Source organism: Capricornis sumatraensis, chromosome 4 (assembly GCF_032405125.1).
Source record: "Capricornis sumatraensis isolate serow.1 chromosome 4, serow.2, whole genome shotgun sequence".
NCBI classification, from domain to species: domain Eukaryota; kingdom Metazoa; phylum Chordata; class Mammalia; order Artiodactyla; family Bovidae; genus Capricornis; species Capricornis sumatraensis.
Genome location: NC_091072.1, coordinates 157,122,892 through 157,138,619, shown reverse-complemented (window position 1 = coordinate 157,138,619; position 15,728 = coordinate 157,122,892). Strand labels below are relative to the sequence as shown.

Below are 15,728 nucleotides of genomic sequence, written 5' to 3'. Positions count from 1 at the left end.
CCAACTTTTTCGCTCTCCTCTTTCACTTTCATCAAGAGGCTCTTTAGTTCCTCTTCACTTTCTGCCATAAGGGTGGTGTCATCTGCATATCTGAGGTTATTGAGATTTCTCCCGGCAATCTTGATTCCAGCTTGTGCTTCCTCCAGTCCAGCGTTTTTCATGATGTACTCTGCATACAAGTTAAATAAGCAGGGTGACAATATACAGCCTTGACGTACTCCTTTTCCTATTTGGAACCAGTCTGTTGTTCCATGTCCAGTTCTAACTGTTGCTTCCGGACCTGCATACAGATTTCTCAAGAGGCAGGTCAGGTGGTCTGGTATTCCCATCTCTTTCAGAATTTTCCACAGTTTATTGTGATCCACACAATCAAAGGCTTAGGCATAGTCAATAAAGCAGAAATAGATGTTTTTCTGGAATTATCTTGCTTTTTCCATGATCCAGCGGATGTTGGCAATTTGATCTCTGGTTATAATTGGCTATAAACCAGTACAAAATAAAGTTTCCCTTCACCATTCACCTGAAACTGTCACCTTTCCTGGCTATACTCCAACACACACACAAAAAATGCTGCTGGGGGGCTACGAGGTTTCACCAGATGGACAACCCCTCATCTGGCTAGTGACTCTCAGTGGACATCCAGCTTCCATGTGTGTTTTCCTGATAAAGGGCTGGGAGTAGGGGCTTCAGGCACAGGTCCCTGGACCTGCAATGTCCAAGAGGATATGTGACCCCAGGCAGGTGTCCTGCTCACCACCACCCCCTTCTCGTACGAATGTGGGACCATATTCCAAGGCTACTCACACAGTAGGGGTCATCTGTTCCTGTCGGTTCGTCTAGGTCCCTGCCACGGACCCTGAGATGAGCTTATGGCCTCGGAGCCCTGAGGTGACCATACAGCCAGCCCGAGGAAGGGGCGGGAATGGGGGTGGTAGAGCGGGGCTTTGACACTTTCCTGAGAACACAGGGGATTTCTCCAGAGTCCTCACACACACACACAGCTGGTCACCCATTTCTGATCAAGCCGCATGAACGCTCTTGTGCTACGTGAGACAGTCCCCTTAGCCCCTGACAGAGTTCCCTGCCTGTGATGACTCCACAGCAATCTCATGGGCAGGGGCTGTTTCCACAAAGACCCCTGAAAAGAGCAGTACACCACGCCGGCAGGTAGATGAAGAAAGACTAGTTAAAACATTTAAAAGAGTAACATAATTATATCTAAATATCAGTGTTTACAATATGGCAGAAATGGTAGATTTTTAAAGTATTTTGACGTGTGATAAAGACATTAGACGTTAACTTACTAATGTGTGAGGGGACAGTTATTCAAAAGATATAAGTAAATATTTGAAGATCACTTTTGTAGGATATGACTTGGTTATATGTGTTTTGAGGGGGGAGTTTGCAAGGATGTGTTTTGGGAGGATGCATGGGTTTTAGAAAACAACCCCACTGCCCCCTACCCCCAGACTCAACTTCCCTCAGCCACAACAGGTGGAAACTGAGGCATCAGCCAGCCAGGTGAAGGCGGCGAAACTCCCAAGAGCAGCCTCCAGGTGCAGGGAGGTCGGCTGAGTCCAGGCAGCCGCTGAGAACTAGAGCCCTTGCTGCTGGGTCTCTGTGAGCGGAAGGTGGTAACACAGGCACTCGTGGATGTGGTTGTGTGTGTGTGTAGATATGCATGTGAGCATGGGCTAGTCAGGATGTGAATGTGTGTAAATGTGGTTCATGAATGTGTGATTCTATGTGTGTGTTGCGTGTACCAGTGGGAAGTGAGGGGACACCAAGAACTTTATCAGTGTTCCCTCCGGTCATCAGGTCCTCCCGCCAGCAAGGGGCAAGGACCAGTACATACTTGGGAGGCGAAGGCCACTAGGAGGAGGACAGGGACACGTTCTGGGAACGGGGCTGTGGCCGCATTAGAGGCTGACAGGCGACGGGTGGTGGCAGAACCCATTCCCAAGACCCTGGATTCTTCCTCGACTCTGCCGAGCTGGGGAGTCAGGCCGGGGGAGGGCGACTTCTTGCGCTCTCCAGCCACCTCCGGAAGCACGTGGAAAGCACGTGTGAGGGACAGTGGGCGCCCGTGCGCCTCACTCTCCTTGACCCCTCTCCTACCCTTTGGCAGCACAATCTCCCCTACAGCACACCTCAGGGCAGAGGGCAAAGGCCGGGCCGCCGCTCCCTTTATAAAGAGGCCCTGGACTGGTGGAGCCCCAGAGGTGGAGTGAGAGTGCCACGCTGGGCTGGTCCTGGGTGCTGGTGTGGTGAGGAACGCAGTGCCCACAGAGGCAGCCATGGGGCTGCTGTCTGGGGACACGCTGGGGCCCCTGGCCGTGGCCGTGCTCATCTTCTTGCTCTTGCTGGACCTGATGCACCGGCGCTCACGCTGGGCCCCACGCTACCCACCAGGCCCCACGCCGCTGCCGGTGCTGGGCAACCTGCTACAGGTGGACTTCGAGGACCCACGTCCCAGCTTCAACCAGGTGAGGACGGAGGGGTGGGGAGTGCGCAGCGGCGGTCCTAGGGCCCCCACCTAGCAGCGGACAGTGGGTGCTAGGTGAATCCACAGGCTGGAAGAGGACTGGGCCAAGAAGAGGAGGGGGATTCGAGAGCCCTCCTGAGGGAGGGCGTTTGTTCAGGGCCCGAGAACTGTTTGGATTTTCCAAACAGAGGTCAGAGAGGACAAAGGCCAGGGGGTGGGGGGTTTTACGGCATGGCAACAGGCTGGGGATTCAACCAGCCAGCTCTTAATTTAAGTGAGCCTGAGTCCCTGAGGGTCACGTTGGGAGGAAAGGTCTTGAGAATGGCGGAGATGTATGGTCATGGGCCCTATTTAAATCAGGCGAGTTGAGGTTGAGAGAGGCGCAGTGATCTGGTTCAGATCTTTTGCCTCCATGAGACCTTGGGCCTCCCTGCTCCCCTCTGTGAACCTGGGTTTCTTCACCTGTAAAATAGGATGCTAACTTGGCCTGCTGGCCATTTTGTGATGCTTGAAAAGTCATAGCTGGGTCTGTGAGTAGGATGGTCTCATGCAACTTGAGAGCCTCAAAACTAGTGGATGTAACCCCCCGGGCTCACAAGACTACATAAAGTCCTTGCAGTTGCTCGCTGCTGGAGGGGGCCCAGAGATGCCCAGAGGCTAACGCCACGAGGCTGGGCCCACAGCCAGGCGGGGCCTGGGCTTGCCAAACACCCTCGACCTTTGGCCTGCAGCTGCGGCGCCGCTTCGGGAACGTGTTCAGCCTGCAGCAGGGCTGGACGCCGGTAGTCGTGCTCAGCGGGCTGGCCGCTGTGCGCGAGGCGCTGGTGCACCGCAGCCAGGACACTTCCGACCGTCCACCTCCGGCTGTCTACGAGCACCTGGGTTACGGGCCGCGCGCCGAAGGCAAGTGGCTATGGCAGGCCGCGTCTCTGTAGGCGGAGGCAGGGTCGCGGACCTTGGGTGCAGGAAAGAGCCAACAAATTCTAGGGGTCGTCCGGTGGAGAATGGAGACTATGCCAAGCGTTGGGGAAGGAGAAATTGGATGAGGCAGAGGGCGCGGGACTTACTAAGAGAGGGCGGCCCAGGGCCATTGTAAGCACGAATGGGCCGTCGGTGTGGGCAGGAAAAAGGACAAAGTCGAGGTCGGCAGGGCAGGGGTGGGCCAGGAACTTCCCCACGTGACAAACGTGGTCTCGGTTGGTAAAATTAAGTGGAGCCAAGACGGGCCCTTAGAAGGGGAGCCTCGGGGAGCAGTGTGGGCCGGGTGTCAGAGTTGGCCGGATTTGGGAGGGGAGGGCGAGGCCATTGAGGGCGGGCAGGGGCCCTGACCTTCCCCTATGGCGGCGGGGCTGTGAACAGATCCCCGGGAGGGGCGGGGCCAGACCCGAGCCACGCCCTCGTGCCCGCCCCGCCCCCAGGAGTGATCCTGGCGCGGTATGGGAATGCGTGGCGCGAACAGCGGCGCTTCTCCCTGTCCACTCTGCGCAACTTCGGCCTGGGGAAGAAGTCACTGGAGCAGTGGGTGACCGAGGAGGGCTCGTGCCTCTGTGCCGCCTTCGCCGACCAGGCAGGTGAGTGAGTGCTGGGGCTGAGGGACACGGAGGTCTGGGAGGTTTGGAGAGGTCTGGGACAGAAGAGATGGAGGCGTGCCCTACCTTGCACCGTCCCCTTCCAGGACGCCCCTTTAGCCCCAAGGAGCTCCTGAATAAAGCAGTGAGCAACGTGATCGCCTCCCTGACCTTCGGGTTCCGCTTCGAGTACAACGATCCTCGCATCGTCAAGTTGCTGGACATGATGGAGGACCTGTTGAAAGAAGAGTCTGGCTTAGTGCGCCAGGTGCGGGAAAGGAGCTCTGTAGAGGCGGCCTCCGTCCTCCAGCAAGTCCCTCCCCCCGGAGGAGGACTTGTGTAGAGGGCCAGCACAAGAAAGGGCTTTCTGGGATAGGCACCTGCAAGGGAAAGGTCTGGAAGTGGGAGGTGGCAGACAGCCCAGGTGAGAGAGACCTGGCGGGCTCAGCGTGCTTAGGGGTGGGAGTACGCTTTCACTGGAAGGGACCGGTATCCATGATATGTACATTTTAGGTTTATCTTTTGGGCTCAGGGCCAGGAGAGAGGGGCAGGGTCTGAACTTAGGGAGGAACAAGTTCGATGATGGAGACACTGGAGGAAGCTAGGACTTGACTGGTGAGAGCCTGAGCACCAGGATGTCCCACGGCGCCACGGCTGTGACCCGCACAGGTGGTGGAAGCTGTGCCGGTGCTCATGCGCATCCCAGGGCTGGCCGCCAAGGTCTTCCCGGGGCAGAAGGCCTTCATGGCCCTGATTGATGAGCTGATCGCCGAGCAGAAGATGACCCGGGACCCGACCCAGCCACCCCGACACCTGACCGACGCCTTCCTGGATGAGGTGAAGGAGGTAAGGTGATCAGAACAGGGATGTGTATTTAGGGCCCCGGAGGCAAACTCAGGGCTCTGTATCACCCAGGGATCAGACACCTGGGCTGACCGGAGCAGGGTGGGAGGCCATGTGGGGACTTCACCTCTGTCCCTGAGCTTACCTTCCCGGTGTAACCCAGGCCAAGGGGAACCCCGAGAGCAGTTTCAATGATGAGAACCTGCGCCTGGTGGTGGCCGACCTGTTCTCCGCTGGGATGGTCACCACCTCGACCACGCTGGCCTGGGCCCTCCTCCTCATGATCCTGCACCCAGACGTGCAGCGTGAGTCTAGCCCGGGGTGGGTGCTGGGAGGATGAGGACAGCCCATGGCCTCTGAGCTCGGTTGGTTTGGCCACCAACACCAGCTCTGTGCAGGGCCTGAGCCCCAGGTCCGATGTCACAGTGCCTCCTCCGAGTGGACGCAGTGCTACCCGGGCATTAGGAGGAGGCAGGAGCCCAGGCCTTGGGTCTGACCACCACGAGGACACTTGTTTTCCAGGACGGGTCCAGCAGGAAATCGATGAGGTGATAGGGAAGGTGAGGCGACCAGAGATGGGGGATCAGGCCCTCATGCCCTTCACCATGGCCGTGGTCCATGAGGTGCAACGCTTTGCAGACATCGCTCCCCTGGGAGTGCCCCACATGACATCCCGTGACATCGAGGTGCAGGGCTTCCACGTCCCAAAGGTAGGCCTGCGGCTCCCCCAACCCCGCCTCCGCACCACCTGCCACCTGGTAGCTGCAGTGAGTGTTGCTAGATGTGGCCAGGACTGGAATCCAAGCCACCCCATTCTCATGGCTAAGGTACTGAATGTCCCAGCCTGGGTGGGCGTGGACAGGAAAGCAGAGCAGGCCTGGCTCTGTCCACTCAGAGCCCCAGGTCGGGCAGAGAAGACAAACTAGAACGTATCAGAGCATTGGAGGAGGCCGGGCACTGAGGGGAAGTAAGGGCACCCTGCCACGGAAGGAGGGACGGTGCTGAGAAGCGTCTTGGGCTGAAGGTTACTTGAGGCTGGGTGCGTGCCAGGCAGTGTGTGTGCCCATCTGTGTTTGGTGGCAGGGGTCTGGGCACCGCCAACCCTACCAATCGAGACCTCATAAACGCCAGACATTTGCCACCAGGGGACGACACTCATCACCAACCTGTCGTCAGTGCTGAAGGATGAGACCCTCTGGGAGAAGCCTTTCCGTTTCCACCCGGAGCACTTCCTGGATGCCCAGGGCCGCTTCGTCAAGCAGGAGGCCTTCATACCCTTCTCCGCAGGTACCTGGGGGGTGAGGGGATGCCTGGTTTGCTTCCCCATCCTGATGGTGTCTTGGAGGGGGAGACCCAGGCTCACAGAGCCCCCGTGCCCACCCACAGGCCGCCGCGCATGCCTCGGGGAGCCCCTGGCCCGCATGGAGCTCTTCCTCTTCTTCACCAGCCTCCTGCAGCACTTCAGCTTCTCGGTGCCTGCCGGGCAGCCCCACCCCAGCCACCACGGTGTCTTTGCCCTCCTGGTGACCCCAGCCCCCTACCAGCTCTGTGCGGTGCCCCGCTAAAGGCAGGCACCCTGCCCCAACCCACTCCTCAGCCATAGCCCTGATGCTCAATAAACCACTGTCTGGTGGCTCCATCCTGACTTGAATCTCACCTGGGGCCCCTGACCAATCCCTTGCAGTCATGTGGCCTCAGCAGTCTCCCCAAAACCAGCCCCGCCCCCCGGCCTGATTCATCCTTACCTGGCATTTGACCCCGTTTAACACATGAGTGTACTGAGGCTCAGAGTGTCCTGGGGTGTACTGTGAGAGGGGTCTATTGAGGCTTACAACCATACACCCTGGAGACCCAACCTTGGGTACTGGGCGTAGTGAAGAAGCCTATATAATCAGGTCCTGGCTTCTGCTGGAGAGGCTCACATAGGCTGGGGAGAGATTTCAGGCCCCCATGGGATAAGGGGGCCCATCAGCTCAGACACCCACATTTCAGGCCTAGCCACAGCCACCTGGCTCCACAGGCCGCAGGTCAGCCAGCCCCTCAAGTCTGCAGAAGGTGAGGGGGGGCACTGGGAAGGGATATGCCAGGTGAGCCCCCAGCGCTCAGTGCTCTTGAGGCCGGAGCTCTTCCCAGGAGGGAGCCACCTCCCTGGGCCTCTTTATAGGATGGGCCCCTTTCCCTGCCCCTTAAGGACACTCATCCCCCAGCCCCTGCCCAGTAGGACTTGCCACTCACGGCCGCGCTAGAGCTCCAACCCGGGGCTCCATCCTCTGAGGGGCCAGGTGAGGCCGGGCTCTCAGGAGCCTAGGCAGGGGCCAGAAATGAGCCCGTGTGGACTGCGGCCGTGCCCTGGGGCAGGGTCAACCTCGGATCCTGGGACAGTGGGATGGCAGAGCAGAAGGAAGCCCTCAGAGCTCAGAGGAGGACAGCCTGGCTCTCGTCCTTGCTGTGCTACGACACCATGTGACCTTGGGCTTCTGTTTCCCCTTCAGCCAGTAGGAGGTTTGCCTCTGATGCCTGCCGGGCCCTGTGTTCCTCTGCCGACTCTGAGGTTGTGACCTTCTCAGCCTGGAGCCCCGGCCAAGGGCAGGGACCCCCATTCTCCAGCTCCAGCCCCCAGTCTGGTCTGCACTGAGCTCACACAGACACCACCCAAGGGCTCTAATGACTGTCTGCTCACCAGAGTCTTGGGCAGACTCCTTGGCACATTGAGGTTAAGAGCTGGGAGACACCAGTCAGGCAGGCCAGAAGCACCAGCCCCTGATCAAGCCAGCTGTGCTTTCGTGACAGTCAGTTCTCGACATTCAGGGAGCCTTGTCTCTCCTTTGGCACAGACTCAGAACACCAGCCAGGGCCCCCTTGAGTCTCCAGCATAGCCACGTCGAGGGCTTAGTGGCAGGAGGAGGTGTTCCTGCAGCTTGTTGGGACAGGGGCCGTGGACGAAGCCACACTGGGTTTGCAGAAACTTGAGGACCCTGAAAGGAGGAAACCGGGCCTGCAGAAGCAACAACTGTGGATTTATTGGACGCAGAGTCAGTCGTGGCTCTGAGTCTTGGGGATGTCAGAGGTGGGGCACCATCCCAGCCAGAGCTTCCTCAAGAGCTGGGGGACCCAGCCCCTGGGCCTTTCCTCCACGATGTCCTCCCCAGAAGCCTCTGAAAAGCACAATCAGACACGCCCTGTGGGTACCTTGCTGGAAGGAACCTTGCCCAGGGCTAGGGTACCCTCTGCTGCCAGGAGAACACATCAGCATTGCTAAAAGGGCAGTACCTTCCACCAGCCCAAGGGGAGTGACCTCAAGTCCTGCCAAACCAAGAAGGAAGGACACAAGGGGCCTTTTCGGGAAAGACTGGGCATCAGACTACCTGGGCTTCATCCCCGCCCCCTCCCTGGGCCAGGAGGGTCAGGGAGGAGCTTAGCTCTCTGTGACCTCTGCAGGGTCCCTGGGGTGAGGGAGCAGGGCAGTCCTGCTCACAGGGTGGGGTCTGCTGTCTTACCTGGAACGTACACGGCCGCCTTCTTTTGGGCCTTCTTATTCTCCTAGGAAGGGAGAAGGGGCAGGGGGTGGGATGAGGCAGGTTCTATATTGTGTAGCCAGGGAAACAGGTCTCACTTCCCAAACAGTCGGATAAGACCAGGGTTCAGATCCACTTGTTGTTGCTCAGACCATGTCTGCACCTCTCAGCTGCACACAGAGCTGTTGCTCCACCGCATTGGAAGTTTGACTCAGTGGTCTTGGGGTGCCCTGGCCTCCCCCAACCGTTGCCATGGTGGCATGAGCCTGGCCTTTCCACTACACCCTGCAGAGCCCAGGGGCTTCCCAGGAGGACCCACATGGGGACCGTGTTCCAATTGAGCACCAGGGTCCTTACCTGCCATCCTGCAGTCCCTGCCACCACGTCTTCCTTCTCAGTCTCCCTCTTTTCACCAGGAATGAGGCTGGCTGGTTCCTCCCCCAGGTGCCCCACCTGCCTCTCCTCCCTAGACAAGACAGCAGTCTCCTCCTTGGGGGCAGCATCGTTCAGTTCTCCCATTGCCTTGGGGGTCATGGCCTGCAAGGTGGGGCAAGAGGGCGCTATATGGGCAGAAAGGCTCTCTGATGCCCTATGCCTCCCCTCCTGCTCTGCACACTTGGAGTCAGCATCCCCTGCTTCTGTGCACACTTGGAGTTGTAGCTCTTTGTTTTTCCAGGGAAGCCCCTCCCTTCTCAGCTCGAGGTGTGGTCGGGTTGTTAGTGTCCTAAAGGAGCCCCCTTACTATCCCTGGGGCCCTGACCACGTGCTGGACGAGCTCATGTCTCAGGGAGCACTGACAGGTGACAGCCCCCAGCCCCCGGCCCTTCCTGGCCAGGCCTCACTTACCTCAGAGTCATGCTTCTTCCCACTCATGACTCCGCGTCTCTACAGAGGGAAACGGGGTGTCACATACAACTGAGAGTGCCCGGGGTCCTTCCCTGCCTGCCTATCCTCTCTGTGTGTGCCCACCAAGGAGGCCCAGGACAGCCACCCCACTCCAGGGGAGGAGGAGTCCCCAGCCCTGACCCACCTGAGTGGTCACGGGGTAGCACTTATCCATCGGCCCCCACACTGGCCTTAAGGTCTCCCCGATGGGCTGTATGACAGGGAGAAAGAGAGAAGGCTGAGGTGATGTGTCAAGGGCTCAGTCACGCATTGGTCCACGTCAGTGCATGCTGCAGACTCTGAAGACTGCGAGGGGTTTCAGGAAGCGTCACACTAACAAATGATTGATGTCTTTAAACATAAAACACTGCATTCACAAAACAAGGACGGGTGCTAAAATAACAATGTTCCAACAATAACCTCTAACTCCTCCTTAAATTTCATTTTGGCTGAATCGGGCCTGTTGTGGTGCATGGACTCTTCATTTCGGCGCTTGGGCTTTCTTTTTTTCTCTCCAGCTCAGTGCACAGGCTCTTCTCTAATTCCTGGCCATGGCCTTCGTTGCCCCATGGCATGTGCGATCTTAGTTCCCCGCTAGGGATCGCACGGGCATCCCCTGAGTCGGAAGGTGGATTCTTAACCACTGGACCACCAGCAAGTCCCTCCACCTTCTAATTCTTCAAAAACAGAAATATGATCATGGGAATTAAAAATCCAATCACAATGTAGAGGATAAAATTGAAAAAGAATTTCTCCCACAATAGGGAGATCAGGCGCTACAACGGCTAAAGCATAGATCTTTCTGAAAGAAGGAACAGAATCAACAAACTGAGTTGTCTGGGAAAATCCCAAATAAATTCCATTCATGTATTACTGAATATCTTCCCAAAGATGCAGGACCTGAGTTTGCAGAGAGAAGGAATCGCCAAGTCTCCAGGAAAATGGATGAAGGAGACCCACCCCAGATGATGTCATCAGTAAATATTGAAATACCTAAGATGAAAAGAAGAACATAAAAACTACCAGATATGAAGAAAGAAGCCTATTAAGTTTCATCAGACTTTTCAACACCAACCTTTGAAGGAAGAAGAAAATGAGAATCTTCAAAATCTGCGAGAAAATTATTTCTAGTCTAAAATTCTGTACATAGTCACACTGACAGAAATACGCAGTAAGACCTTTTCAGACAGGTAATATCTAGGACTACCCCTCAGGAGTATCTCAGCATTACCCCTCAGCACACCTGCAGGTTGTGCTGACCACAAAATAAAAGATAACATGGGCTCCACATGTGAACGAAGTGACGTACTCACCAGAATGATGGTGAAGGGAGGTCCCAGGACAGCTGAGCCTCCGACCTCAAGGACATCTGTCCAGGAGGGAAAAGGGTGGAGGGCTCCAAGAAATACGTCCCCAGCGAAATAATCATATTGATACACCACCTAACTTATCTTAAGTGTATAGCAAGGAGATTGTTTTTAATAGACAGTTTAGATGTATTAATTATAGGTTCAGAGAAAACTACAGTTTAAAAAAGAGGAGAAACGCAAAATTATACAGAAAGACTGATGATAGTATACTACCTGACTCAGGAATACTGTTTGCATAGTTTTAACATGTAAACCCTCAGTATTGAGCTAAACAAAATGACGCCCCAAGCCTACTAGAATGACTTCAAAAAGGAAAATGCTGGAAATGTTAGGAAACAAACAGATCCTCCATTCTTTGCTGGAGAGAATGCAAAGTGGATACCAGCACTTTGGAAAGTTTCGCAGTTTGCTAGGAAACTAAGTACACATTAGCACAAGATCCAGGCACCCCCTGCGCGGTGCTTACCTGAGTGAAAGGAAAACCTATGTTCACACAAAACTTGTACCTGAACATTACAGTGGTTTTATCTGAAACTGCCAAAAACTGGAAACAATCCAAATGCTTCTCGTCCAGTTGGCGGCCACACTGCGGGGCATCCATACTCGGGACAGCTACTCGGCAATGAGAAGGAACAAACTACCGTGGACCACGTGCAGGCGTCCTGTGCTCAGTGAGAGGCTCAGAGCCACACCCGGGGGCGGCCCTGTGGCCCAGCGGCTAGGACTCTGTGCCTGCACTGCAGGGGCCCGCGTTTCATCCCTGGTCGGGGAACCGAGATCCCCAGGCCTGCTGCGTGGCCAGATAAATAAGACTAGGTACTGGGATGTTTCCAGTTACATGACCATCTTGCAAAGGCAAAACTATGGAGCCAGAAAACCAATCACTGGGTGCCAGGGGCTGGGAGAGGGGGAATTAGTATTAGTGAGTATGGGGGATTTTTCTGAACTGATTGGAGCTGTTCTGGATCTTGGCTATAGTGGCAATTTCACAGTTGTATACATCTGTCAAAACTCACAGAACGGTACACTAAAAAGAATGGATTTCACTCTATTTAAATAGTTCCTTAATTTTAAAAAAATGAATTAAAAAGAGCCCAGTTTGTCGGAGAGGAATTTAAAAGCCAAAATGTCATAAAAGTCAGCACAAGAAACAAAAATGATTCTTAACTTTTAACAACTAAAGATGTCATTACTCACAACACTTAGAATGCCGAAACCTAGGAGATAATCATGCGGAAGACTGGAGCGAGGTGAGACGTCTGCTGGAGGTGGCGGTAAGTTCCAGGTGTTACAATGGCTAAATCCTCACCTTTTGTTGTAATAACTCATTAGATAATGTTTAGATCTGAACAATCAAGACAAAGCAAGATAAGCTTTTTATTTAGAACAGTGGAGGCAAAATCAAGGGCTTCAGCTAGACAGTTGGAAGCTAGAAAGATTTCTACCCTGGGCTGCAGGAATCGTGGGTGAAGAGGACTGGGACAAACAGCAGACTCTTTCCAGGTCTTAAACCTTTGACTCATCAAGCTATTGTCTTTGATGACAATAGTTTTTTTAAATGAAAGTTTGGTTAATTAAAAAAAAAAAACACTAATGAAGCAACATAGGACTCTGTCTCCAAAAGTGAAATTTGCTCAGTTGTGTCCAACTCTTTGCAAACCTATACAGTCCATGGAATTCTCCAGGCCAGAATACTGGAGTGGGTAGCCTCTCTTCCTGGAGAAGTCCCTTCTCCAGGGGATCTTCCCAACCCAGGGATCCAACAGAGTCTCCGCATTGCGGGTGGATTCCTTACCAGCTGAGCCACGAGGGAAGCCCAAGAATCCTGGAGTGGGTAGCCTATCCCTTCTCCAGTGGATCTTCCTGACCCAGGATTCGAACCAGGGTCTTCTGCACTGCAGGTGAATTCTCTACTCACTGAGCTATTAGGGAAGCCCTAAGGCACCTGCCCACCTAGGCCTTCTTAGGGGCTCTCCAACCTCTGACAGTCACTCCCTAACTACGTAGCCCACACGTCTCTGTGCTGCTGGGTCACAGAGCAGCTTGGCCCCATGAAACTCCTCCCTTCCCAGTAGCACCAGAGGGAGAGCAGGGGGCCTCCAGAGACCAGGCATGTGACTCTAACGTGTCACCTTGGGCAGCCTGGGTCCAGTCACTGTCCCTCTGGGAGCCTAAGTTTCCTCCTCTACAAAGTGGGAGCTGCTGGTGGAGGCGGGGAGAATGGATACACGTGCATGTATGGCTGAGTCCCTTCACTGGCCACCTGAAACTGTCACAACGTGGTAATTGGCTATACCCCAGGACAAAATAAAGTTTCCCTTCACCGTTCACCTGAAACTGTCACATGTTTCCTGGCTATACTCCAACACACACAAAAAAATGCTGCTGGGGGGCTGCGAGGTTTCACCAGATTGTCAACCCCTGATTTGGCTAGTGACCCTCAGTGGACATCCAGTTTCCATGTGTGTTTTCCTGACAGAGGGCTGGGAGTAGGGGCTTCAGTCACAGGTCCCTGGACCTGCAGTGTCCAAGAGGATATGTGACCCCAGGCAGGTGTCCTGCTCACCACCACCCCCTTCTCGTACAAATGTGGGACCATATTCCAAGGCTACTCACACAGTAGGGGTCATCTGTTCCTGTCGGTTCGTCTAGGTTCCTGCCACGGACCCTGAGATGAGCTTGCGGCCACAGATCCCTGAGGTGACTGTACAGCCAGCCCGAGGGGGTCGGGAATGGGGGTGGTAGAGCGGGGCTTTGTTTGACACTTTCCTGAGAACACAGGGGTTTTCTCCAGAGTCCTCACACACACACACACACACAGTTGGTCAACCATTTCTGATCAGGCAGCATGACTGCTCTTTGTGCTACATGAGACAGTCCCCTTAGCCTCCGACAGAGAACCCCACCTGTGATGACTCCACAGCAATCTCATGGGCAGGGGCTGTTTTCCCCAAAGACCCCTGAAAATAGTAGTACACCACGCCTGCAGGTAGATGAAGAAAGACTAGTTAAAACATTTAAAAAGTAACAATTATTTTTAAATGTCAGTTACATACAATAGTAAATATGGCAATAACAGTATATTTTTAAAGTATTTTGATGTGTGATGAAAGGCATTAGACATTAACTACAAATGTGTGAGGGGACAGCTATTCAAAAATGAAAGTGAAAGAAAAGAAAGTGAAGTCACTCAGTCGTTTCCGACTCTTTGTGACCCCCATGGACAGTAGCCTACCAGGCTCCTCCTCAATGGGATTCTCCAGGCAAGAGTACTGGAGTCGGTTGCCATTTCCTACTTCAGGGGACCTTCCCAACCCAAGGATCGAAGCCTGGTCTCCTGCATTGTAGGCAGATGCTTTTTACCATTTGAGCCACCAGGGAATTGGTGTTATTCAAAAGGCATAAGTAAATATTTGAAGATCACTGCTATAGGGTATGACTTGGTTCTTTGCGTTTTGAGGGGGTAGTTTGTGAGTTTTTGGGGAAGATGCATGGGTTTTAGAGTCAGACACAGGTTAAAATCCCACTTCTCCATGGAGGTACAGAGGGAGGAAAGGGAGAAAGAAAGCCAGCCTCGGTTCTGAGCAGTGTGACCAGCCCTGGGGAGGCAGGCACATGGTGATCTCAGGAGGGGGCCTCTGAGAGTCTTGGGGAGTAGCTGGAGATTGAAGTGGCTCGGAGACGAGCACCCATTCCTTGGGTCCTGCCATCAGTCCCCCGACCACCCCAGCACCCAGGCCCTCACCTGTAAGAATGAAGATCTGTATTGCGTAGAGGAGACTATAGAGCCTGGAAGGAAAGCAGAGCAGAGTGTGCGGCTGGGGTCTCCCGCCCTCACGGTCTCCTCCTCTGTCCAGGCCCCAGCACCTATTCCACCAGGATGCGTCCAATCAACACTTGTGGATGAATAAATCCACAGCTGTAACAGGGCTCAAGCCTAGGCTCCCTGCTGACTCTGTGCCTCTACTTACTCAGAAAGCCAGACTTGGAGCCTGGAGCCAACACGGCCCCTCTGACCCCCTCCATTCTCCTTTCCTTCTTGTTTGCACAGGTCCATCTTGCCTCTCCAGCCTGAAGGCAGGGGCTTAGCCTTGGCTCAGCATTCAAAGCTGTTCGTTCAAGGGTTGTATTAGCTTTTTGGCCCACAGCCCCCCAAAGCCCTCCCTCCCTCCTCTGGACTGACTCCAGCCTGGATTAGAAATAATATCCCATTGTCCATCTTGCTTTTCTGGAACACCTCCCTTGGGACAAACAGAGCTTTTCCTGGCCATTCTGAATACCACGTGGGATGGTTCCCGTACCAGAGATTGAGCTTCCACAGTGAAAGTGCCAAATCCTAACCATTAGACCACCTGAGAACCCCCTCGAACACAGCTTCTTGGCACTGCCAGGATGCTGGCACCCTGTCTATACACACACAAACACACACACACACACACACACAGAGGCATGTCCCATTTGTCTGTACCAGGCTCTCCACTCTGACCCTGAGTCCCAGAGACACTGTAACAGTCAGGAAAGGGGCCATACAAAACCCCTTCCTTGTGGGACCCAGTGAGGGGGTCCCCTTTCCTGCTTGATGAGGGTATGATAACAGGGCCCATGTAAACTTTACCTCTCTCTCTGGCTGCACAGACCAAACACCATTTTCGGTCTAAGGAGAGAAGATGGGTATCAGTCAGTGCATCATGTAACCCCAGAGGCCTAGTATTCCTTTACTTTGTGGCTGGCGGGGACTGCAATGGGCCAGAGGCAGCTGGGGGATGGCAGGACCCCCACCAGCAGGGTTCACCCAAGGGAGAGCCCGCTGGTCGCAGCTTGAGGCTAAACTAAGGACAATGGAGTGGGTTAGTACTCGGAGCTTGGAAAATGCTCAGGAATTTCTCCCAAGGCCTCAGACCTCCCACTGGAAAAATAGGGGTCAGGATGGGGAGGGCGGGTTGGGAGAGGATTAAGGGAAAAGGAACAGCTCTACTGAACATCTGATGTAAAATGACCCCAGGGGGTAGGCAGCTAATTATAATAGTAAATAAAAATGATTAAAAACTACCACCAGTTTAAA

General features: G+C 54.4%; 2 protein-coding genes across 4 annotated transcripts; one reads left to right on the top strand and one right to left on the bottom strand.

The window, feature by feature from the left end:
- The first annotated feature begins 2,241 nt into the window (after positions 1 to 2,241).
- Positions 2,242 to 6,503, top strand: LOC138079240 (cytochrome P450 2D14-like). 3 transcript variants are annotated; one of them, XM_068972109.1, is made up of 9 exons: positions 2,242 to 2,486; positions 3,217 to 3,388; positions 3,904 to 4,056; positions 4,161 to 4,321; positions 4,723 to 4,899; positions 5,060 to 5,201; positions 5,419 to 5,606; positions 6,042 to 6,183; positions 6,283 to 6,503. In XM_068972109.1, exons 1-9 carry the CDS (start codon positions 2,298 to 2,300, stop codon positions 6,459 to 6,461), a joined length of 1,503 nt encoding a protein of 500 aa, XP_068828210.1. In that variant the 5' UTR covers positions 2,242 to 2,297; the 3' UTR covers positions 6,462 to 6,503. The 3 variants fall into 3 exon arrangements, with proteins under 3 accessions (XP_068828210.1, XP_068828209.1, XP_068828211.1); XM_068972108.1 differs by having other exon boundaries at positions 5,365 to 5,606; XM_068972110.1 differs by lacking the exon at positions 3,904 to 4,056.
- Positions 6,504 to 7,929: 1,426 nt separating this feature from the next.
- LOC138077733 (uncharacterized) lies at positions 7,930 to 15,313 on the bottom strand. The gene is made up of 8 exons (XM_068969888.1): positions 15,282 to 15,313; positions 14,412 to 14,455; positions 13,573 to 13,649; positions 9,442 to 9,507; positions 9,258 to 9,296; positions 8,769 to 8,948; positions 8,394 to 8,436; positions 7,930 to 8,051 (listed from the first exon to the last, which is right to left on the bottom strand). The coding sequence occupies exons 1-8, from the start codon at positions 15,311 to 15,313 to the stop codon at positions 7,930 to 7,932; spliced, it is 603 nt and encodes a 200-aa protein (XP_068825989.1).
- Positions 15,314 to 15,728: the final 415 nt, after the last annotated feature.

What these genes read in the sequence shown, in the direction of transcription:
- LOC138079240 (XM_068972108.1), top strand. Translation starts at nt 2,298, where the DNA reads ATGGGGCTGCTGTCTGGGGACACGCTGGGGCCCCTGGCCGTGGCCGTG. An exon ending in AGTCTGGCTTAGTGCGCCAG is followed by an intron (nt 4,322 to 4,722) that starts GTGCGGGAAAGG and finishes TGACCCGCACAG; the next exon opens with GTGGTGGAAGCTGTGCCGGT. An exon ending in AGGGCTTCCACGTCCCAAAG is followed by an intron (nt 5,607 to 6,041) that starts GTAGGCCTGCGG and finishes ATTTGCCACCAG; the next exon opens with GGGACGACACTCATCACCAA.
- LOC138077733 (XM_068969888.1), bottom strand. Translation starts at nt 15,313, where the DNA reads ATGGTGTTTGGTCTGTGCAGCCAGAGAGAGAG. An exon ending in ACAGATCTTCATTCTTACAG is followed by an intron (nt 13,650 to 14,411) that starts GTGAGGGCCTGG and finishes ATCTACCTGCAG; the next exon opens with GCGTGGTGTACTACTATTTT. An exon ending in GGCGGCCGTGTACGTTCCAG is followed by an intron (nt 8,052 to 8,393) that starts GTAAGACAGCAG and finishes TGTGCTTTTCAG; the next exon opens with AGGCTTCTGGGGAGGACATC.